The 26,069-nt window shown below is 39.6% G+C and overlaps 1 protein-coding gene across 1 annotated transcript in view; it reads right to left on the bottom strand.

Annotated features, from left to right (window-relative positions):
* LOC135703174 (paired mesoderm homeobox protein 2B-like) overlaps positions 1-26,069 on the bottom strand; it is a 119,001-nt gene that overhangs the window by 58,874 nt on the left and 34,058 nt on the right. The window contains exon 2 of the mRNA XM_065224296.1: positions 1,749-1,945. Coding sequence (XP_065080368.1) covers positions 1,749-1,945 — 197 coding nt within the window. The remainder of the gene's footprint in view (positions 1-1,748; positions 1,946-26,069) is intronic.

The raw sequence follows: 26,069 nt of genomic DNA, 5'->3' as shown, positions 1-26,069 counted from the left end.
GCGTTGTACAGGGCTTGGTCTTTGCCACTTGTGACAACGGAGAGACAGGCGGCAGCACTATCATCGACAGAGAAAACGGAGCACTAGATGGACCGCATGACACTCGGACTCGGTTGAAGTAGGCGGTAGTTTGAGACACTTCTCGTTTGAATTGACTAGATAGATTCAATGCTTGTTTGAAAACAATGAATTGAAAAAAAAAACCTAACTTCAAAATAATCGTGAGCATTGTCACTTTCACACTTCTAAGTGCACCCTACTGGAGCCAAATGTTTCCCATTTTCCCGAAAATTGCCAACCCTAAAGAACGACCAATTCTCATTCTCCGTTCCCGAACGAAGCTCACAAAAAATGATTGATTGCGAGCAACTTTCCTGCCTCTTTGCAAAGTAATATTTCACCGCAACAAATTGGATACTTTGTTCCGTCTCCTCGTCACATACCCGTAACGCATCTCCCGAAAATAGTTTTTCTGCTTTCCCACGACTCCGCACTCAATCCAAGTTTTTGTGCTCCGGGAAAGCCCATAGATCTTATCGTCCATCCCTTATGCGAATCATTTTTCCCACTCTCCCCCGAGCTACAGCGGAGTCCCTAGATCACACAGTGAGCGATGCGATTATTATGATGTCAATGTGTCACATCATGGCACACTACGATCATCCTCCCCGAGTGTCTCCGGACAAGTGTATCCGATTGCAATTCGATGTGGACTCTTTGTGTCGTGTGGCACTTTCGATACCAGCTGAAAAAGGGGGTGTTTTCTGTGAAACAAGTGTTGCTAATCGATTCATGAGCCTTCAGGAAGTAGCACCGTTTGATAGATGAGAACCGTGTGAATGGATGCTGGGCGATTATCCCGTTAAGTGAGGAGGGATAAGTCTGTCAACAGGTCAGTGGGATCTCAGAGTGATTGATTCTATGTAAGAATTTGTAAGGATTACGGGACTCCTAGCACAGCAGTTGACCTTTTGATTTTGTCATTTAACATGATTTTTATAACCCTACTCATCAAAAAAGACGACACCTACATGCACCTTTATAGATTGCTCTGGTAAAAATGAAACTTGGTTCCCCATCATCATTCTCCGGAATCCATCCTTTCCACCGAAGGACACCGGAAAGAGAGTGACAAATTTACAACCCCGTATACTGCTTTTTTATGGACCAAACACAGATTGCCCCGAAAACAACCGGGCAATCAAGTGGATGTGCCATTTTTCGCCGTAACCTAGACGATTGGAAGAGGCAGAGAACACACACACAGCCACTCACCATTGTAACTCATATGGTCCATGTCCGTGACACCCTTACCGCAGATGGGATCCCACGAAAAAAAAAATGAAGAGGATGAAGTAGGACCTGCAAACGAGGTGCCATGGCTGTGAAATATTGAATAGGGCACGTGTCATAAATAATGGATTTTTATGTGTGTTTTTCTCGTCGTGTACGCATCCGTGTAGTATCCTTCTTCAGAGGACGCCGCCGTCGCCGAGTGCGTGCTCAGACAGATGGGATTTTTTCGCTCCCTCCCAGTGTAATCCAAGATAGCGGAGGAGTAGGCCATGGAAGAAAAAAAAAAAGGAAACCGAAGCCAACTGGGTGAGGCGAATTTAATCAATCAAGACCGGCTTGCTTTGCTTGGAGTCGGTGTGGGAAGAAAAAAAAAAGGGCTAAAGCAAATGGATTACCCGGTGTGCTCGGCAATGATGGATTCTGGGGAAAACGTCCTACACGGGATGACTTACCTGTACCCTCGCCTCGGTGAGGTCAATCTTCATGGCAATTTCCTCGCGGGTGTAGATGTCCGGATAGTGCGTCTCCTGGAAGGCTCGTTCCAGTTCCTTGAGCTGGGCCGATGTGAAGGTGGTTCGTATCCGGCGTTGTTTTCGTTTCTCCGCCAGTACCGAATCGTGGCCGGAGTAGACCTTGTAGGGGAGACCAGCTGGAAAAGAATAGAGAGGGAAAATGAAATCAGACAAAACTCCTGTATTACGGATCGGATTGAACAATTTGGTTTCGTTCTTGTTTGGGGCAAATGAACGAAAGCCGAGGATAAGTAGGCCTTCTTGAAAAAGTGTTTATCATCGTCAGAATCTTAGCACCAAATGGAACGGTAAGGTTCGGTGTAATTAAATTATGTCACTGATTCTTAAACTTTGAAACTCGTGGAATAATTCTATCGATTTTGGAAAAACTATTTATTTCACCAATGATGAAGAGGTGTCCAAAACCGACGCAATTAACTAGCCGTTATGATTGTTGTAGTACTCCAAATCATAACCGATGTTCTATGGGGTTGTCCATAAGCCAAGTAGCCGGTATTTGACAGATTTCAAACCCCTCGTTCTTCTGCGTAGACGGTCGTTCATACAAATTTAAAAATACAAATTGGGAGGACCCCCTCCCCTGAACTGTCCACTTATGTTATGTGAAAACACTCAACAATCTTCAGTTATGTCATCTTCAGAACTCGACTATTTTTAACGTTCCCGAAGTGCTTCCAGACGTGCCCCTCGGGGATTCCAGACGAAGATTTCAGACGTTACTGACGGGATTTCCAGACGTTCAGGGAGTTCTTAGCAGTCATTCCCAACAGAGATTGCTGCAGCTCCAGGTGGTATGGTTATTAGACTGATGCAAAATTTGAAATGTTTGCTGCACAGTGTTCAAACGGTTTCAAATCGAGTCCTGATTAGCCTCCGAAAGTTTAAACTCGGAGATAGTACCAGAGACCTAAAAACGAACAGTATTTTTTTTTTAATTTTTCAAAGCTAACTGGACGCAGAAATACCGATCTACAGGCGTTTCTCATACAAAACTTGTGCACCAAATTGCATAATACAACATTAGGCAACTTATTAAAGAACTTCAAGAAGATTCTAAAACTTCAAGGATGTTAAAAGAGCTATCTAGATGAACTAGCCAACGGCTAAAAATCTCTCTAATAAATTCAAAAAAGAGCGTTTGGAAATAACCGAAATATTCAAAGAAGCTTAAAAAACTTCAGCGCAGTTCTGAGTGCTACAGAAAAGTCCATAGCCTTTAATGGTAAGTTCCGAGTACTTCAGGGCAGTTTCATGACATTAAAGAAAATTTTGTGATCTTTGATGATAATCAGAAGCATGAAGTACAGTTCCATTAACTTCAAATACATTTTAGTAACTTAACAAGAACATTGATAAACTCCAGAAAACTTCAGGTACTTTGAAATACCTAGGAAAGATCAGAAATCTTCGGGAAAGTTCTTAAAGTTTCAGTGCAGTTCCATCAACATCCGAAAAATTGTGGGAACTTTAAGTAAGTTCCGAAAATGTCTGCTATATTTTAATTACTTCAGGGTCGTTTGATTAACTCTTAAACATTGCAGGATCTTTACAGGTGTTTCAAGAGCAAAATCCCATGAGTGCTAGGAAAATTCCGAGAACTTCAATTAAGTTCCGAGATCTTCAGGAAAATTTGGAATACTTTAGGTAGTTTCATTACCATCAGAAAAAAAAAATTCACGAAGTTCTGAGAACTGCATGGGAGTTCCAAGAACTTCATGGAAGCTACAAGGTTTTTCCAAATGATACAAGAACGTTTTATGATCCGTTATGATAGATTCCATAGATTTCAGCAAAAAAAAAATCGAGAACGTTAGTGAAGATCAAAGAACTTCATGGCAGTTCCATTCAACTCAGGAAAATTGCAGGAACTTTACGCAGTTGCCAAAACCTCAGTTGAGTTTAAAGATTTCAAAGGAAGTTACGTGATCGTAGGTTCAGGAAAGGAAGTTCCAGGGAAATCAGGAAAAATGCGGCAACTTCAGGGAAGTTCCAAGTGGTTCAGGTAAATTTAGTGAATTTTTAGGCAGTTCCATTAAATTTACGGAAATAACGAGAAGTTCAAAATATTAAAGTTAACCCAGAGAGATTCAGGCAGCTTTAGTAAAATTAATAAAAAAAAAATCGAAAATGTCTCAGAAGCTCTGAGGAATCAGGGAAGTGCAGAAAACGAATGTTTATGTATTTAAAGGTTGACTCTTTTATTTAATTGGTACGCACAAAAAGACCTGTAATTTGTGATTCAATAAGTTTCAAAAGTCTATTAATGCTTGCTTTACAGTACTTTTATTAAAACTTCAAAGTTACAACATTAGAAAGTAACATTTCTCCAGTTCGAAAGAAATCTCGAACCTTCCTCTTGATGGAGCCCATCAGCGCCCGCACAGGGGAAACGGACACAGAATCAGCGCCTTTCTTCCATTTTGTCTGCATTTGCTGGATGTTCTTGACTGCCCTACCGCTTCGTTGAAGTCGTTGCTTTGAAATTGCCCGGTATTTTTCGATTGGTCGAAATTCCGGGCAATTCGAAAGATTCATTATCTTGGGGACAAAATCGATCTTGTTGGCTCCAAATTGGAGTAGTGGTCGAATCAGGCCAAAAGATGACTTTGCCCCTATGCTTGCTATGGATGAAAGGCAATAACGTTTGCATTTTAAAAAATGGACCAAAATTGTCGATTTTTCATGACGAGACTACCCAAGCAGCATCAATCATAGGAACCCATGAGTCAGCAGACAAAATTTGACAGCTCTATCAGTCGAACTCTAACCGTGATGGCAAAAACAGTGAAGCACACCCCGCCGCGTCGAAAACGGACATCGTGCGGCACTTTGTGGACGCCGGATACGCCCGTTCCGGCATCTAGAACATCTTGGCACTATTGGACAACAATCAGAGCATCGAAAGAAAGCCCGGTTCCGGACGGCCGACGACCCTGAGCGACAAGAAGCTCCAAAGGATGTTGAAGAGGAAGACCGAGGGAAACAAACAGTGAAAAAGTACCTGGCGAATATGAACATGCATGTCAGGAAGCGGAAGTCACGTTCACTGGTTTCGGAGCTGCAGGCAATGACGCAGCGGCAGCGGCTGAATAAGATAGTCAACTCGTTTTTCCGGCGAATCGCGACATGGCGGTGGTGATGGACGACGAGACCTATCTCACCCTGGAATGCAACGACTGGCAGGGCACTTCGTATTTTACTTCCCCCACGAAGGAAGTGAGCTCCGAGGTGAAGTTCATTTCACACACCAAGTTTCGCAAGAAGGTGCTGCTGTGGCTTACAATCAGCGAGAAGGGGATGTCAAAGCCGCTCTTCTTTCGCTCCGGACTGGCCGTGAACAGGGAAATTTATAGTACGAAATGCCTGCCGGAAGTTGCGTCGTTCATCAAGAAATACCATAAGGGCGAAGACGCGGTGTTCTGGCCGGATGGTTCCGTTTTCAGGCCACAACTGCAAATCGCTTGTCAAATAATGGCCTTCTTCGCGAACTTGTCGGCTAACACGAACTTAAATCTTCCCGGTACATCCCCACGTCCAGTCGCGATGTAAAACTTTTGACCGGGAAGCTGCTTAAAATCGAGTTTGACGTATGTTTTATCATCGATCAAAGTGCAGCCCTTGTGTTTCGTCAAAGAACGGTCGTACAAGAGCATTGCACGCTTTTTGGCCACGGAATTCTGCTTCATGTGTCGGTTCGGATGTTTACTGGCTTTATACGCCTTGTATCCTTCCCTGGGAAGGATGTTCCACACCGTTTGAATGTTTGCGTTGTACCTTCTGGCCACATCTCGGCTCGAAAGACCGGGATTGGCTTTAACGCACCTCAACACCTTGCTACGCAGCTGACGATCCCTGGGTTCGCTGGCGCCTTTCCACACTCAGCACTCGATAAACTGTTGTTTTCGGCATCTTCAGCACCTTAGCCAGCTTGGAACCGGACCACTCTGGATTTTCCAGGTGTTTGTTTTCAATATTTTTTCTTCTTTCGAGTTCCATTTGATGTTATTTCTGAACGCGATCGACTACTTTGATCAAACTTGCACCAGTTGTTCTCTGTAGAAGTATTAATAAACCGCGGAACGCGAGGGGCGTACCAATTTACGTTTAGTCAACCTGTAAAATTAACTAAAGGAACTACCGAGCATGTCGGGGAAGTTCGATGAACAGACTGTGAGATGATAAGATAAGTACTGATAACGTCTTTAAAAGTTCGAGCACTTCAGAGAAGTTTCCAGAACTTCAAGGCAGTTCAATTAGCCTTATTTATGAAGAAAAACTGCAAGAACTTTTAAAAGATCTAAGAACTTCCGAAGATATTCAGATAATTTAAGGGAATCCTAGAAAACGTCAGAGAATTCCAGAGGACTTGAGGAAAAGTGTTGAAACTTTTAAGAAATTCCAAGAACCTCAGACAACCTACGTCTAAAGATCTTCAGAAAAACTCAAAGATCTCAAGGGCAGTTCCAATAGTTTTAGGGATGTCCATACTTTTGGGGAAGTTTTTATAAGTTTAAAGGTTAGCTTAGAATTTTAGAAAAAAATCGAGGAATGTTAAAAAGTTCTGGGAATTGAATGTTCAGAACTGCTTAGAAGTTTTGAAAACTTCAAACATATTTTGGGAACTTATCAGATGTCCAGGGATTTCCAGAAAAGTTTGAATGTGTTTAGGACAGTTCATTTTATTTCAGGACAGTATCAAAAACTACAGGCGGGCTTCAGAGTAGTTTTGAGAACATCAGGGAAGATCAGAGATCCTTAAGGTGTTCAGTTTACTTCATGGAAATTACTCTTAAGAAGGCTCAAGAAACTCAGAGAATTAAGGAAAACTTCAGCATATTTCCAAAATTATTATTTTCTTTATAATAGAGACTTTTAGCCAGTCTCTCCAGTTCCGAGATCTTCAGGAAAAATCAAAGAACATAAGACTAGTTTTGATTTTTTTTTGTAGGTTTATAATTTTCATGGATGTTCCATGTTCTTAAATGAAGTCCAAAGAACTTCAGAGCAGTTCCATTAATTAATTGCAGGAACTTTCAAGAAGTTTCGAGGAATAATGGAACAAGTCCTAGAATTTCATAAATGTTCCAATAAGTACAGGATCATTTCGAGGTCATAAGGGAAGGAAGGATTTTTTTCGGAACGTTAGAGAAGTTCCAAGAACTTCTTGAAAATGTAGAGAACTTTATCATGAAGGAACAAAAACTTCCGGCAAGTCCATTTAAGTTCAGGGAAATTTAGAGATGGTAAGGGAAGTTCCATAACCTTGAAGGTCATGGACTAGGAAACTTCAGGAACATTATTGGAACTTCAGGATAGATCAAATAACTTCAGGGCAGTTCCAATTTACGTCAGAAAAATTGTAGGATGTTTTGAAAACTTTTGAAAAAATCAGAGAAGTCTAGAGAACTTTATTGAAGTTCCGACATCTTTATGGCAGTTCCAACAACTTCTGTGAAGTATCGGAAATCGAAATGATAGACTTTCAATGAAGTTTAAAAGTCTTGAAGAATTAGTAATTTTGATTGGGTTTTTTAATTTTCAAGATTCAAGTTCAGGCCTAAATTTAATTTAAGAAGGTAAAACATTTTTCACTGAACGAAAGATGGTACAACTTTATATTCTCTGAAGAAGGCTAAAACGAAAATATTAAATTAGAATATCCAATGAAACAAAGATGAAGAGCTAAGTAGGCTAATCGATTGAACTGTTAAATCGCTGTACAATCATCAACAAACAGAAATAAACATAATAGGGGAAATGAATGTAACGTCGGCCTAAATGACCCTAATTTGGGCCCACACATAAATTCAGCAATCGACTAAATTTTCAATACTGACCAAAAATATCTGTTAGTACCGTCCCAATGACGCAATCATCTAGATAAAATTTATAAATAGCAGATTTTTAGCAATGAGCCCAATCTTAGATCCATAGGCAGGCCAACATAAGAGCCGTTTCCCCTATTAGTATTTTAGTAAGTTTGACTACAGTCATCGTTTGACCACCGACAAACCGACATGAATGACCATAGAAATTACTACGAAATTTTTGCTCAAAGCACACTACCGACATCTGTCTCCGTGTTCGCGAAAAACGTTTATATAAGCAAAATGTATGAGTTGGTTCGTGTCTGATCTATTCTGGACAAATTATTTTTATCTAGATGAAAAGTTTCTATGGTTTTGACAGATGGGATCGCTGCACATTTGAATCGGCCGTTGTAGATTTTCGAGCGAAAATTTAGTTTAAGTTTCATGTCGATTTGTCGCTGATTTGACTACCGAGTGATTAACAGGGGCGTTCGTTGCGTTATACACCGAAAACGAATCATACTCAGAGAGTGAGTCACTTCTACTCATTCGTATGAAGAAATTTTTAAAAGCGTAGGTTACTCATGCGCTGAGTAGCCCACCGACAAACCGACATGAAACTTAACTCTTGATCGAGAATCCACAACGGCCGATTCAAATGTGCAGCGATCCCATCTGTCAAAAGCATATCAATGTTTTATCTAGATAAAAATATATAACAGCAAAAAAGGGTTATCTTCCATTTAACTCCGCTTAAATAATTTTGGTATCCATGACAAAAACGTATTTTGACTACAATGTGCAGTCTTCATCAGTGTCATTCCCACTAAAGACTTATCAAAAACCTAACCCCTTAAGTACTCATCCCCTAAGTAAAAATGTCAAGATCACACACAGCAAAAAAAATAATTTTGATATCACATCAAAGTGGATGCACTACAATCATGTCGAAAATTTCATGTAATTTTTATGACCACATAAATAAACAAATGCAGTAAAAGCAGCGTAATGTCAGTTCATGCATTGTATTAATGATAATTTTGTCCTTTTTAGCAAGTAATATTACACCATATTTTCGACATGATTGTAGTGCATCCACTTTGACGTGATATCAACATTATTTTTTTGCTGTGCAGGTGTAAACATGAAACTACCGACAAACCGACATGAATGACCATAGAAAAAAAAAAAAATTCTGGCCAAAGCTAAGCCATGAACCCGCATGCAAAAGTTATGAATTGGTTCGTGTCTGATCTATTCTGGACAAATTATTTTTATCTAGATAAGAAAAATCCTACACTAATAAAATTCCACACATTTTTATTGACGAATTTCCATGTGAAATTCCACATGATTTTCATGTGACCACACATAAACAGAATCCACCTAGAAGCACACATGAACTTTATGAGTCAAATGAATAGTATATGTGGTTACACATGGTTTTTATGTGTACATATATTAAGTATGTGTCCGACACATAGATATCATTTGTTGATCACATTGCAAAAATTCATGTGTGGGACACATAAAAACAATCTTTGAAATTTTATCAGTGTATGATTTTGACAGTTCGGATCACTGCACATTGAAATCGACCGTTTACGATTTTCGGACATAAGTCAGAATTAAGTGTCATGTCGGTTTTGTCGGTGATGAAACTATAATGCAACTCCAAAGATCTTGGACTGTATTTGTGAATAACTGACCATCAGCCGGAAAGGAATCTGCCCGATATCGCCGCACGTCTTAGATATGTGTAGGTGCAAAGAGCGCCCCATGCTTCCAGTGCAGTGTGCTGAACATTCAGCACTATTGCAGGGACTCGTAGTCAGCCATGATGAGCGTTGTGAGGACAACGAACTCGACACTGCATTATCGATCCTCTCAATCACCAAACACCGTGGAGGTAAGAAGTGCGGCGATATCGGGCAGATTCCTTTCCGGCTGATGGTCAGTTATTCACAGTATTGTATTGTCACTTTGTAGTCGGTACATTTAAAAATATTATTATAAAAATTTCATAGGAATTTTCAGGCAAGCTTAAAGGAAATTAATGGGATAATGCCAACGAATTTCAGAGATCAATTTCAATGTAGTTGTAGTTCTAGGATGAACTCTAAGAGTGTCTTGAGAAAAACTTCAAGGCAATTGTACAACAAATTTTAAGGAACAATTAATTCCAAGTTAATTTCTAAGAAATTTCTGAGTAAAATTTAGGGTAGTTCTGAGCAGAATTCCATGATGACTTTGAGAAAGATTCAAGATCCTATATGAATGAGTATATCAAATAAGTTCTGAGTAGAATGTCAACAGGGTTCTGATGTGTGATTCAAAGGAAATTACGAGAAGAAGGGTACTTAATTCTCAGGATAGTTTTACAATAATTTTCGGTTAAATCTAAGAGGAAATCTGAGGACAATTCATAAGGATTTCTTAAGGGTTACTTCCATGGTAATTCCGGGACTAAAGGGAATTCCAAGGATAGTTCCGAGAGGCATTTCTAGGGAATTCGGAGGAGATTTCCAAAGAATTTTTAAAATAATCCGTATCAGAATTTCAATATTATTCTGGTATAAATTTAAATATAAAGATAAAATTCTAAGGATAGTTCATGTGAATTGTTGGAGAAAACATCTGAGGGTTCTGGGAAAAATAAAAAAAATCGAAATCAATTTATACATGAATATTGAGTAACTCAGGGCTGGTAGCAGGTCACTTTTTAAATCACGTTTTACACCAAAACGTCACTAAAGTCACTATTTCCCTAAAAATAGTCACTAAAGTCACTTTTCCACTATTAAAATAGAGAGAAATTTGAAAATATCAACAAAATGCTTAAATTTAGTTATTGGCACTAAGAAATTCTACGGTAGTTTTAACAAAATATACATATCTGTTAAAAAATTTAAAATTTTAACCAGCAAAACTTTAGAGCACCAGTAAAACTGTTGGGAAATGCCTTCATTATCGATTAAAAATCGAGGAAAATATACCTCCTTTCCCAGAAAATAAATTGTAAACCTTGGAAACTTTCCAGTCTTTCAAGGATGATTAAGAACTTTAATACATCCAAAGTAAGTTTTAAGATAATTTTAAAGATATATCAGTACAGACTACGAAAGTTTCATGTAAAATTAAATGCTCTGAGGACCGATTCCTTCATCATCGCTTTAATCTTAAGCCAGGTATTCTTATATAGTTAAACTTGGCTTAACACATACGAGCGTCGCTTTTGGTTGTTGTTCAAATTATTAGAGACGCAAAATTGAGCTCCGAAACCATTTTGGAAATAATTCCAATGTAATTGCGAGTGCATTTCAACGAGAGTTCTGAGAAGAATTCTATGATGATTGGATGAGGATTCTAGGTCCAATTCTAATAATAATTCAAAATACATAAGTTCTGAAATTTTGTTTGAGGGAGCTCTGATGAAAATTCCATGAAAATCCCATGAACTCTGCGGATAGTTCTAAAAGAATTCTAGAGGGATTTCTGAAGATACGTCCAAGAGATTTCAAAAGAGTTCGAAATAAGTTCCGAGAAGAATTCCAATATAATCGAATTTTGAGGGAGGAAAGGAATTCCGAGAAGAGTTGCAAAGTTATTCTGTGATGGATTTTTGTTTTGATAATACTATGGGAATTCTAAGGAGAATACGAAATGAATTTCCAATTGAATGCAGGGGAGAAGTCCAAGTTATTCTAAGCACAAATTTATGAAATTTTGAGGTTAATTGCATGGAAATTCTAAGGAGAATTCAAATCAATCTAAAATGGATTTATGGACGGAACCTTCAGGAAGTTCCTAGAAGAATCAATAAAAAATCGAAAATAATCTACTCTAACTAATCATGTGTTATAACTTCATGCGTAAATTTAACGATTTACATAGTCAAATATCAGACTTAAAGTGGAGATTTTATTCGATAGATGAGAAGATTAGATTATAGAGTTGATAGTTCCGTTATACTACGACAGTGTGAAAATTTTATATACAAAGAAGAAAGCGATCAAAGGACACTTTTGAAGAATGTACGAATCAGGTAGTTGCTTACGTCAAATGGGACTTGAGTGTGAAACAATCGATAGAACTGTTTCCACACATCGGTCGTACATTCCTTTTGCCAGTGGCAGGGGGAAACACTCCTCACCAGCCCTCATTAACGGATGAGCTTGGTCAAGGAGATGCTCTACCCGATTCGTACCTTTCTCAAAATTGTCCTTTGTTTGCTTTCTACTTTCTATATACATATTTCACACTATAACGGAACTATCAACTCTTTACTTTCATCTTCTCATCTATCGTGTAAAATGTCCACTTTCATCCTGATATTTGATGCATGCATTTCCAACTACGAAAATAATCTATTTTCAAGAATTTTGTTGATTGTTCTGCAAAGAATTTCAAGAATGCAATATTACTTTTGTAAAAGCTTATTTGCCTCAAAGTTTAGGAGAAAGGGAATTTATCTAAAAAATTTCTTGAGATCATTCTGAAGAAATTCTGTGAAAAGTTCTTAGCGAATTATCAAATTCATCTACCTAGATATATCCAAATTTTAAAGATTTCGAACGCGGAATCAAATTCAAGATCATAAAAAAATGGGAATTACTATTTGCTAGTCATCTTGTATAACGTAAGCAAAAGCAAATGATGATGCTCTTCACAGGAGATGCCGTTTTGAGATTCGATTAAATTAGAGGAATTTATGAAATTTGATTTTAAGTTCCATGACATAAAAAGTTAATTTCAATATCAAACCGTATTTGAATTTCTAAGTTACCATATAAATGGTTACTTATTAAGTATTTTCAAGCCACTATTTGGTCACTATTTCCGCTATTTTAGTCACTAAAGTCACTACTATTATATCGCAACAGCACTACCAGCCCTGGTAATTCTAAAAGTAGTGCTGCGTGATTTGAGGATTTTATTTGCTGATGAATGATTCAATTCCATTGAATACGGAATAATAATTAAATTATGTGAGGCCTATGATTAAGAAATGATTAATGATCATTATCTATAAAATCATGATCAGTTATTAATCTAAATAAATAATCTTAAACATTAATCTTAATAATTAATCCTTATTCATGATGAATTTTATGATTATGATTTTATGAAATCACTAACGCTCTGCTCTAAAGAATGATGTAGTAGTATCACAAATTGGATTATGCGTTAGATGGATTATCAGAAGCAAAGAAGACTAAAACACGTGCTGTCATAAATTATTACAAGGTGCTTAGGTTGTGTTCCAATTGGTGAATTTTCACTTAAATTTGAGAGATGGAAAATTTTCAAATAAATCTGCTATTGTACCAGACTTATTTCTGCCAGACCAGGAATTAATTTTGACAAACTCATTCTTGAAAATCGGAAGATCAACAGCAGAGGGATTTTCGAACAATATAATTTATTTTCGAAGCGTCAAATTTAAGTGAAAACTTATCAAATGGAACACAGTCTTTAGGTGAAAGGGGATGCTATTAATTTGAGAAGATTCAAAAGCAGAACACAGAGAACATATTTACATTGACAACGTTTTGGATTTAAACGAAAAACTGCTTTTTATTCTCCTAAAAATAATGTCGTCCCCTTTCACTTTAAGCTTGCTTGTCGTTTTTAGACTAGAGAACAGATGAACTGAATAAATCCCATCCAAAATATACGTCAGGGTGGGACCGATTTTGACAACACGTTTCCGATGGCTAAAATTTGCTTATTTGAGTGTAACTTTCGGCTCACATCATTTTTGAGCAGTAAGAAAACAACAACACACATCTATGAACAGCTTCTAAACGTAATCGGATTACAAATGGCGTCTTGTTGAACTTGTGTTCATATAAACTGGAACAACCTGTCTCAAAAATCCATAAAAGAAATAAGCACCAAAGCCAAATAGTTCATTGGGATCTTTTATCTTTATTCTTATTAATTAAATAAATAATTAATACCATTAATAGTTCCATTTGTAAATGCCTCAGCAAAATTTTCTATCGATCATTATACCATCCAAACTAAGGAACATGCGCGCCAACTCGTAAAGCATAAAATCAACATTGCCCACCAACACACGCACACTCCCGCCAATGCCGGCGGCCCAAGTGCAATCAAACATCGAACTCAGCTGGTCCTGGTGCTAAACCGGGTCGAAAGCAGGAAAACCTAGTGTGGAAAATGAAAAAGCAGGCGAAGGAAAAATCCTCACCAACACTGACTCAGTAGCAAGCCATGAATGACGACGACGACGACGACGACGACGACGACGAACGATCGAAGCAGGCTGCTGTCGAGTCGAGGGGGGAGATCCGTGGAACGATGTCGTCATTTATCTTATGCTCGAATGAATAATGGCCGAATGGTGGTGGAGAAAAGGAAAAACAAAGCGCAAAAAAAAAAGAAAATTGGAGAACGATAAAGTTGATGTCGGTTGGCTGGTTGGTGCTCGGGTGGGACTGGGGTGGCTCGTCGGAAAATGGCTTCGTCGTCCTCGTCGGAAGAGGCTTGTTTTCTGTTGCTTTATCTACGCTTTTTTTTTTTCGTTGGTCGTTGTTGTTGTAGGTAGTTGTTTCGTTCTCGTTTTTGATGGGGAGTTTGATGCCCCACGAGGGTACGATATATTTATTTCGCTAACCGGTGTACGATTTTCAGCGAGCAGATAAAAATGTCTACACGTGCTTAAGGATTGGTGCTTTATGGATTGTTTTTTCGAAGGCAGTTTTATCTGGATTAAAGTTGAAATTTGTGTAATGTGCAGCAGTAGGATTGTTGAACTGGTTGTACCGGTAATACCGGTCCATTAAATAATAGTGGAATTTTTTGTATTCAAATCAAAAAGATGTTTTCTTTTTAAAGATTTGAAAATCTGATTGCTGCTGAGAGTATGAGATACATTTTTTTCCTCTGTTTGGGATCTAACACCACTGCGACCAGTATTTTGATCTATTGTAGTATATCCCGTGTCCTTAGGTTTAGTGCATGTCGTATTACTCCATCACTATTGAGAAATTATGAATTATTCGATTTGCTTACAGTTGTCATTCTAGCATTTATTGCAAGGATCCGCAAGGTCCCGCTATTTATTCCCTTCGGAGTGTTGAAAGACCCTCCAAAGGCGCGCCCCTTTGTCAGTCAAAATTGGATTCCTTAGCAACAAAATTAAGGGATGACACCGATAATGACCATGCATCAGAACCCTAGTATTAACCACTTCAAACTAGGGAACAACGAATAGAAGATTAGGAATCACATAGATGAAGACTAACTAACTAGTTTTTCCTTGTTTCAAGATCATCCTCGGTAGACAAAGCCGAGTCTTGTCTTGGATTACTGAAAAATCCTGTTCCCCTAGTTTGAAGTAGTCAGGACTAGGAATTGGTGGTAGATCTTACATCCCGTAACGTACCAGGAAAAGGTGATCTACCCACGTTACGGGGTATGAGATACATAGTTTACTTTAATGGAAATATCAAGACCGCCTAAACTTACCTGAGAATCTCAGATTTCGATAAAAATATAACTGGATATAACCTCAAAAATGATGCGCCATAAAGATGATGAAATTTGGGAATATTTGTAGATATGACAAAAAAAAAATGTCACCAACCATGCGTAAAGGGTGATACGGTCAAAATTGGGTCAATATCAACTTGACGTATTTCTTTCAATTTTGCATTTAAAAAACCTGAACACCCCTCATTTTGAAGGTGTGTGTGTGTGTGTGTAGAATGTTGCTCCTATTTTGATTTTGGAATTCACTCTTCAGTTGTCAAAATGCCGTCCAAGCAAGAAGAGCAGCGTATCAAAATTTTGCTCGCGCATCGCGAAAATCCGAGCTACTCGCACGCAAAGTTGGCAAAATCGCTAAAAGTTGCCAAATCAACCGTTACAAATGTAATTAAAGTGTTTGGGGAACGTTTGTCGACAGCCAGGAAGTCTGGATCGGGGGGAAATCGAAAACCGGAAGCCGCTGAGACGACAAAGAGAGTTGCCGGTAGTTTCAAGCGAAACCCTAACCTCTCTCTCCGAGATGCCGCAAATAAGCTGGGTGTATCGTCTACAACCGTGCATCGAGCCAAAAAACGAGCCGGACTATCGACTTACAAGAAGGTAGTGACTCCAAATCGCGATGATAAACAAAATACGACGGCCAAAGCGCGATCCCGGAGGCTGTACACGACGATGCTGACGAAGTTTGACTGCGTGGTAATGGACGACGAAACCTACGTCAAAGCCGACTACAAGCAGCTTCCGGGACAGGAGTTTTATACGGCAAAAGGAAGGGGAAAGGTATCAGATGTTTTCAAGCACATGAAACTGTCAAAGTTCGCAAAGAAATATCTGGTTTGGCAAGCCATCTGTACCTGTGGCTTGAAAAGCAGCATTTTCATAGCTTCCGGGACTGTCAACCAAGAAATTAACGTGAAAGAGTGTTTGAATAAAACGTCTGCTGCCTTTCCTGAAGAAACACGGTTGTTCCGTACTGTACCGTACTGTTCTTGCCATTACGGTAAAAAGGCCATGGAGTGGTACGCCGCCAACAACGTGCAGGTGGTTCCCAAGGACAAGAACCCTCCCAACACGCCAGAACTCCGCCCAATTGAGAAATACTGGGCTATTGTCAAGCGGAACCTAAAGAAGACCAAAAAACTGCTAAGGGCGAGCAGCAGTTTAAAGGCAAACTGGCTTTCTGCGGCGAAGAAGGTGGACAAGGTGGCTGTACAAAACCTGATGGCAGGGGTCAAGCGTAAGGCCCGGCAATTCGGATTTGGAAAAGCGGAAGCCTAACTGAATATTTTTCCTGAATTTTATACTAATTGAACTTGAAAAAGAAATTTAATTTGATTTTTTAAATAAACGATTTCACCGATTTACACGCGTTTTCCTTTGACCAAATTTTGACCGTATCACCCTTTAGTAATGTTTCAATAAATGCACGTATTAACGTTTAAATGAGCATTGATTGCTCTGGAAGATCTGGAACATCCGTAAAAGTGGTCAATGTATGAAACTGATCCTAGAGCTCCTCGAATTTTTCAAAACCACTCATAACCGCTTTATCACAATAAATTCGGAGTTGTGACCGGAAAATGACCCCTGGGGACTAAGGGGTGGTCTACTAGAAGATCTGGAACATTCGTAGAAGGGGTAAATTCAAGAAACTGATCCTAGAGCTCAACGTTTTTTTTTTTCAAATCCAGTCATTGACATCTTATCAATATGAATTCGGAGTTGTGATCGGAAAATTGAAACCCTTGAGTCCACGAATGGCCCAAATCATCCATTAAAGAGGTAAATTCAAGAAACTGATCCTAGAACTCTTCTGATTTTTAAAAAATCACTCATATATGTCTCATCATAATTAAATGGGAGTTGTGACCGAAAAATGGACCCTTGGGACCTCGAGATGGTTATGACCAGAAAATTTACCCTGGGGACCAGTGAACAATGGTCCCAAAGCCGTATTCAGGAAGACAACAATATTTCCGCCCAAACCATCACTTTTAGGCATATGGTGTCTTGGGACCTGAAGGTTGACGGTACTGAAGCAAAGGGTTATGTTTAGTCTCTTTATATATATGCAACTATGATAATTTTCCATAGTAAAACATATCACCTTCGTAATGCTTTAGTATACCTCAAACGATTGATTCTAAGCTGTTAATAGAACTTCCATGATGAAATCGGCTGCTTCATGCAGACTGAGCAATTCTGATCGTGGTATCAGATCTTTATACAGAGGAACTGGGAGAGCTTATTAGAAACTTCATAACTTTTTTTTTTGAAGTTTCGAAGCTAACGCATGTCGCATGTATTATTATTAAAAAAAAGAGATGGAAAGAGAGAAGAAGCGAAGAGGAAAAAGAAAAAAAGAAAAGAAGAAGAAGAAGAAGAAGAAGAAAACTGAAAGTCATGTCGTCGGATGATCCTCATCCGACATCAGAAAGTCAAGTCATGATCATCCGAGTGAAGATCCACAACATCCGTAAAATGGTCACTCCATAACATTGAGAGGTGAAAGCATTACTATGACGAGTATTGCAGCAGAAAACGAAGGTGGCACAGCAACAGACCTTGGAGCACGCGCAGAAGACGACAGGCTACCGGCCGCTGATCTTCAAGAAGTTTAGGAGGAGATCGGTCGGCTGAAGAACAACAAAGCAACTGGTGTAGATCAACTACCAAGTGAGCTATTAAAATACGGTGGTGAAGCACTGACTAGAGCGCGGCACTGGGTAATTGCTAAGATTTGGGAGGAGGAGATATTACCGGAGGAGTGGATGGAATGTGTCGTATGCCCAATCTACAAAAAGGGCGACAAGTTGGATTGCTGCAACTACAACGCGATCACAATGCTGAGCGCCGCCTACAAGGTACTTTCCCTAACTATATGCCGTCTGTCACCATTTGCAAGAAAGTTCGTGGGGCAATACCAGCCGGAATTCATGGGTTCATATACGCGAATCGATCCTAGAGCTCTGCAGTTCTTTTTTAAACACTAAGATATAAGAAACCACTGGATCACTTTTACGGATTTTCCGTATCTTCCTATGGCCATCCAGGTCCATGTTTTTGTCACGACCACAAATATCACAGTTCGTAATGTTTTTGTAAAAAAACTGCGGAGCTATAGGATCAGTTTCATTGATTGACCTCTTTTACGGATGTTCTGGACTTACCATAGGATGGCCCCATGGCCATTTGGGTCCATGTTTATGTCATGACTCCAAATTCTTTCTTATAACGCAGTTCCACATGCTTTTAAAAAAACGTAGAACTCTAGGATCAGTTTCGAGGATTGACCATTTTAAAAGATGTTCTAGATCTTGCGGATCACAATCCCATGGCCTTCTAGGTACATGTTTATGTCACGACCGCGAATTAATTTATATATGACAGTTCCAAATGTTTTCGAATAACCGTGGAGCTCTAGGATCAGTTCCACACATTGACCACTTTTCTGGTTTTTTCGGATCTTCCCGAGGACGGTCCGATGGCCATCTGAGTCCTTGATTATGTTACGATCCCAAATTCATTCTAATATCACAGTTCCTAACGTTTTCAAGAAAACCACGGAGCTCTAGGAACAGTTTCGTGAATTTTCCTCTTTCACGGATGTTTCGGATCTTCCGGAGGACGGTCTCATGGTCATCAAGGTCCATGTTTATAGCACGATCCCAAATTCATTCTATCATCTCAGTTCTTAGTGTTTTTCAAAAACTGCGGAGCTCTAGGATCAGTTTCATGGATTGACCACTTTTACGGATGTTCCGGATCTTCCGGAGGACAGTCCTATGGACATCCAGGTTCATGTTCATATGTCACAACCCCAAATTGCTTCTATCATCACAGTTCCTAATGTTTATAAAAAACGCGGATGGCCATGTGGGTCCATGACCCAAATTCATTCTTATATCACAGCTCCTAATGTTAAAAAAACGTGGAGCTCTAGGATCAGTTTCATGGATTGTCCACTTTTACGGATGTTCCGGATCTTCTGGAGGACGGTCCCATGACCATCCAGGTACATGTTTATGTCACGACCCCAAATATTTTTTTATATCACAGTTCCTGATGTTTTCAAAAAAACCCGCAGAGGTCTAGGATCAGGTTCATGGATTGACCACTTTTACGGATGTTCCGGATTTTTTTAGGACCGTTCCGTTGTCTCCAGGATCCATATATAGGAACCATGACTGTTTTCTGGCTAATTGTGAACATTTTTGCCCATTAATCTAAATTACAGATCTTGCGCCACTTGCAAAACCCTACAAACACACTTTTAAAAAAACGTGTAACAACTCTTTTGGCGTTTTAAAAGAAGACGACTCTAGTTTCAATCTTTTTGCAATAAAAATCATCTACAAACCCTATTCTAGAGGTACCACAATTTTTGAAATTCATTTAGAAATGGCTAAGTTATGCCATTGCAAACTTGCCGTTACACGTTTTTCGGAGGCATCGTATTCGGAGTGTTAAATAACTCATTATAATCCTTTAAATTTGTCGAACCTCTTAACGGAATCTCTTTATGAAGAGCTTTGAGTGGGTTGGTTTATTTCCTTTTAATTCCGTTATAATTGCTTATCTTTTGACAGATACGCGTATTTCGTCTACTACTTGCAGATTTCATCAGTGCCAAGTACTCAACACCACTGAAGAATCCATCCATACATCCTGCGGACTGTATTTTCACCTTGGAAACTAGACGTAGCCGAAAGTCTAGAAATATTTAAACATAATCCATCAACATTGCTTAATAGAGATCAAGGAAACGGATACTCGAGACTTTAGCATGCTACCTAAAACAACACATCGTAGCATGCATCTACCTGTTGGAGACTGAATTTAGGTACCTGTTTAGGTAAATTTTGACATGGCAGTGGATACCTGCTGATTTTTAGTACCTATTGATTAGTATATAACTCGTAGATAAAAGATGGATTCTTCAGTGGTGTTGAGTACTTGGCACTGATGAAGTCTGCAAGTAGTAGACGAAATACAAAAGATAAGCAATTATAACGGAATTAAAAGGAAATAAACCAACCCACTCAAAGCTCTTCATAACTCATTATAAATTTCAAATTATTTACAGCTTACACATTCCATATCATTTGGTACCATCGTGAGCAATTCAATCCAAAAAACTTCCAACCACCTATCATTATTCCCTTCCCATGGCGATCATGTAGCCTGCATGTGGCGAGTCAGCCATTACTCCTCCTTTACTATCGGCCTTGGATTGACTTGCGCTTTTACTGCCCCACCCTGCGCTGCAAAATGAAAATGAAAATGTCATCATCCTTCTATTTAACGTGTTCATCATAAGAGGTCCCGCTGCGAATGGTGGCCTACCGATCGGTCAACTGTAAGGCCTTGCTGAATTTCGGAAATTTGATTCGCGTCAGAGTGTGTTTCGGTGCAGTCAGCGGTTTCCGCTTGACGACTCTAAGCAATTTGCTGTTTAGCAAGAGCCCATGGACGTGAATATGAACCAACTACCGTATGCGTGATTATGTTTGCACCATCGTACAAATAAGGTTCCCGTTTCACCTGTGCATACAATGCCTTGGTTTTCTTTGCATGTACGTAAGCTATAGCTCATACCGTAGTAGGCTGTATATAAAAGAAATGATTTACTTAGTTTGACAGTTGCACCATGACAAAGTGGCAGCGTATTCGTGATTTGTCCCACGCGCAAATGTCGCAAAAAGACATTTCAATCGCAGTGGGATTGTCCCGGTGGACCGTCAAAAGGGTTTTAGATCGAGAAAAGAAAGGACAACTATCCGCGAAGGTGACCACAGGTCGTCCGAGGTCCGCTCGGGTTCCGAGGGTTATCGCTGCTATCAAAAGGAAGATTCGGGTGAATCCAGTGCGTTCAATAAGGAAAATGGCAAAGGAACACGGGATCAGTGACTTTACGGCACGGAAGATCGTAAAGGAAGATTGCGGGGCGAAGTCGAGGGAACGGAAAAAACTCACATGATTACCAACCGCATCCGGGAGCTACGAGTCGAACGACGCAAGAAAATCTTTAGGTTCCTTAAGCACGGTAATCCTGTTCACCGGCGAGGGCATGTTTACCGTCGATCCCGTATCAAATTCCAGAACCGACCGGTATATTAGTTCTCTTCCGGTAAAAGACGTGCCCGACGAGCACAAGAACGTGTATCTGACCAAGCATCCTGTTAGCGTTATGGTGTTTGGATTGGTGGCTTCCGATGGCAATAAAATTGACCCGGTGTTCATTCCAGAAGGCGACAAGGTCAACACGGAGGTCTACATCGGGATTTGAAGTAAGTATGTTCTTCCGTGGATCAAAGAACAGTACGGTCCGAAGCCAAATGTTGTATTTCAACAGGATAGGGCTCCGTGCCACACCTCGAACCGCACTCAGAAGTGGTTGCAGGAGCATCATCCGTTCTGGGCGAAGAATATGTGGCCGCCATCCAGCCCCGATTTTAATCCGCTGGGTTACTCAATATGGCGCGTCATGAAGGCCAAGGCCTGTTCTAAACGCCACCCGAGTACAGCAAGCCTCAGACAAACATTGACCCGTACCTGGAGCGAAATGGATCCAGACTACATTATTAGAACCTGCCGTGCATTCCGGAAGCGTGTAGAGGCCGTAATTGCAGCAAGTGGAAACTCGATCGATGATTAACATAGTTTAAGACTCTGAGAAACATCCCCTCTTTGAATAAATAAAAAAAAACTCAAAAACGAAAATTTTGAGAGTTTTTTTTTAATTTTGACATTGCTCAATGGTGCAAACATTATCACGCATACGGTACAATCAACAGTCAAACTGGAGATGCGAATCATATCTGAATCGCGCGTTATATGGATATACAGGTATACCTCGATTTAACGGAACTGTCCCTTTTTACTTCCATCGTCGATTTCTCACAAGCAACAATATCGGTCAGGTGAGACAATCCCCTATTTAATCGTAATGTTAATTTGTGTGGTTGAATTGTTGTTTGCGAGAAATCGATGATGAAACTCAAAAGTGACAGTTACGTTATATCGAGGTATACCTGTATATGCAATCTGATCCATTAGCAACATTAACACTAGATTGCTGACCAAATTATGGACAAGCAGGCATTAGTAGTAATTGTGCAAAACAGATTTCTGGATTCCAATGCGGCCAGACATTACGAGCTATCTTCTGGCAGAGATGGCGCACTAGTTAATCGACGCGTCGATGACATGACTTTCGTTCATCTTTCTGTCCGTTCGAGTTCTTTCTTTACTTTAGTTGGAGAGGATTTCAATGGATGCTGGTGGCATTTTTTCCTCCATCGATAAGGTTACGACTTTGTTTCTGCACACCTGCAAGGAATCAGTCATTCAAATTGACATCGAGTCAGAGTCTTGTGGAACGGTTTAGTTTGCTTAAACACCGCCATGTTTTTATAGCTTCCAGTTTCTCTTTCACCTCCTGCTCCGAAAATGAGAATTTCAACACAATTAAAAATGAAATTTTAACTTCAGGGATGCCAAACTCATAGGATATTGACACCTTGATTGGCATACTTCGGAACGTTCGACATAGCCTGGCATAGCGTTTGGCACAGCTTTCGGCACAGCTAAATGACTTGGCACAGATGAAGATGTGAAGAGTTGAATACTCCTGGGCTAGTACACTTCTTTACGTAATTTTTAGCACACAACACGATTTTAAATATTGTTGGAAGGAAGTAGGCCGCGCGATTGAAATGACGTGTTTTGATTTTGCTAAAAAAAAATATCTCTGTGTTTTTATGGATTTTATCAAATTTGAACGATTAAAAAAACTCTAAAATTGATTGTGTAAAAAAAGATCTTATTCCGGATTTGTATCTGAAGGACGAAAATTGGAAGAGGCTGATAGGCAAACAGAAGGTCATCAAGATGGACTGAATATTGTTTGCTGTTTTCAACATTCATTTAAAGAGTTTGCTTTTATGTGAGCTTTTTTAAAAATAAACGAAGAGAACGTTTGATTAAAGTGATTTTCTCGTTTCTTTCAACTGATTCTTATGTCAAAAGGGGCCACTTACATGTGTCGGTCTCAGGGAACCGAATTTAACATGACTTTTTTGTAGTGTGCGCTACTCACATAATATTTTTTTCAAAAACACTTGCGCATTTCAAAGAACAAAGAAAACATCCTCCATCTCCTGTTCAACCACGCGAAACGACGTGTAATAATAGGGCTCATGACCATTCGGCGGGGGGCTTTGATTAAGTGTAAGACTGCTAATTAAAATTACCATTACAACGAGAGCGCAGTAGCTGTAGCATGACCCTGGTAAAACACCAACAACAACAACAACACCATCAACATCCACACCAGTAAAAGTGGAATAAAAGTTTGTTTTGCCGTTTCCCCCTTTCCACGCCCGGCTCTCCTGTTCTGTTTTGGCACTTTAGCTCGGCTTCACCAAAATGGGTCATATACTTTTACGAGCGCACTTTCCACGCTTTATTCACTGCCTGTATCTGGCGATTTCGGCGCGGATCCAAGCAACCAAACGGGAAAGCAAGTTTTAACCAATTTTGCGTTTTCATAATCGCAAATTGTATCATTTTGAAATTTTATTTCTCGCTTTGGAAAATTTCGTGCGCGGTATTTTCAAATCTAATCGCATCAATCCAGCAAGAAAGAGATTCAAAATTCGCTCGGAATTCATTCGTTTGTACTTTGGTGGTGAAACGAGAACAAACAGTGCTCTCCGGATGCCGCAGCAAAATCGACAAAAGGAAGGAACTTTTCCTCCCACAGGAACCGTTGGAACCTGTTGGAAAATCAATAGAGAATGAAACGAATAAAGAAACGTTCGAGTGGTGTTGAGCAAGCAGCGTTAAGCAAATTCGAAACGATTTGCACAAGATGGAAGCGATGCATCGAATTCTATATCTCGTTTCCGACGGGTTTCCGATATTTAATTTCTCGAACCACTCATTGATTTTCTACATGGCTAGGTGCGAAAATTGTGCACTTTGCTATCTCCAACGTGGTTTGAATAAGCGGAAATGTGGTATTTCGTAGTTATATTTGATTTTCCATTCTGAGAAAGGCTTTGATTTTTTTTATTGGTCACAGTTCACGCTTTATTTCGATGGTAAAAGTGAGATTTTCAAAGCGTTAGTCAATATGTTGGAATGTGTTTAGAATAGTTAGTTTTTCCAGTGCCCCTTTAGGTGGATAGATTATTCTTCTACTAACTTCAAAGGAAAGCTTAATAAGAATCTACCAACTTCTCTGAAGAAACTACCCTTCTAAAATAACATGTACACTAGGGTGGGTCCTCACTGCTCTTTCGAGACCCATCAAGGTTATCAACAACTGAGCAAAATTTAGGCAAATTTGGTTATGATCTTGATTTGTGGGAGAATTTTAAGTTTTGTATGACACAAAACTATTCATTTACTTGTCAAAAATTCAAAAATTGCTCAATTTTTACCAAACCTTGGACTTAGATTGGGAATACTTTGTAGAACATCTTTGACCAATACTGCACATTGAATCAACTACTGTTTCAATAGTTACACTTATTTATTTATTTTTTAACTAGTTCGTTTATTTGGAAGGCTCAATTGCGTTAGCTTTACGGAGCCGATAGTTAATTGTTCTTTGTTTGTAACAAAATTCACTTAATTTTATGTCTAGTAGGAGTTGGGCCGAATACTCGCGGCTTACCCGAGGTTAGAGAAGTACATTGTCGAAGGATATGATCAGGGGAGGAGCTTGGGGGCAAGGTTTTGTTGTTTCATCAGAGCGTTGTCGCCAATATGAACGGTAGTGCGGTTCTAGTTTCGTCTGGAGTGCGACCGGCTATGGTGACCAGTGGGCATCGAGTGAAATTTGCCTGTCATAAAATTCGCCTTCCTGCGCGCCCACCTTTGCGAGATAGTCCGCCTTCTCATTACCTAGGATTGAGCAATGTGAGGGGACCCATACAAAGGTACTCATATAGGATCTTTCGACCAGCACATTCATCTGCTCCCTTACCGTTGAAAGGAAGTAAGATGAGTGACTACCTTGTTTCATCGACCGAATAGCCTCGATCGAACTGAGACTATCCGAGAAGATGAAGTAATGGTCTGCGGGCATGTTGGAAATCATCCCCAATGCGAAGTTGATTGCTGCCAGCTCAGTAACAAAAATTTGGTACAAGTTTCCTAGAGTTTGCGGAAGGCGCTAGAGTTTTCATTTAAAACACCGAAGCCAGTGGATCCACTGAGACGAGACCCGTCTGTAAAATATCTGTTCTCGCAATTGACGTGTTGGTACTTTTCAGTAAAAATACGCGGGATAATAATAGGTCGAAGTTGATCGGGAATCCCATGAGTTGCTTGTTTCATGGTCAGATCATATTCAATTGAGGAACTGCGATTGGTGAAGTGAGCACGGTCTGGAGTGTAACAAGGAAGACACATACATGACGATATGTAGTGGTGGTAGATTCTCATAGATCGAGATTGTGTGTTCAGCCCAAGAATTTCTTCAAAATTTGCAATAATTAGTGTGTTCGTCACTCCGCATTTGATTAGTTACACTCATATTTGAGTGATATTTATTCATATTTCAGTAAAAATTTACTCATTCTATGAGTGGCCTATGCTTTTGCGAACTCAAATATGAGTCAAATTGATTTGCCGTGTATGTCACATAATAGAATATCACATACACACTAGCGCCACGATGTGACAAAATTTTGAACTAACTTACCTACTATCTGGAAGGCCTTAGTCACTTGAACAACTTTCCCAAAGACAGTAACTTCCTAGTTAACAAGGATCTCGAGATACTGCATATACAGGAAGTTCACATGCACATTAGCACTGCTGTTCACCAACCAAAAGGCCTACTGAACAAGTATGAGACCGACCTGTCAAATTGTTAGTTTTGTGCTAAAAAGCGAAG

The sequence above is a fragment of the Ochlerotatus camptorhynchus genome, unplaced genomic scaffold (genome assembly GCF_037179485.1).
Source record: "Ochlerotatus camptorhynchus isolate MF236.1 unplaced genomic scaffold, CSIRO-AGI_Acam_v1.1 ptg000209l, whole genome shotgun sequence".
Lineage (NCBI taxonomy): Eukaryota > Metazoa > Arthropoda > Insecta > Diptera > Culicidae > Ochlerotatus > Ochlerotatus camptorhynchus.
The sequence above is the reverse complement of the archived record's forward strand: the minus strand, read 5'-3'. Positions and strand labels throughout refer to the sequence as shown.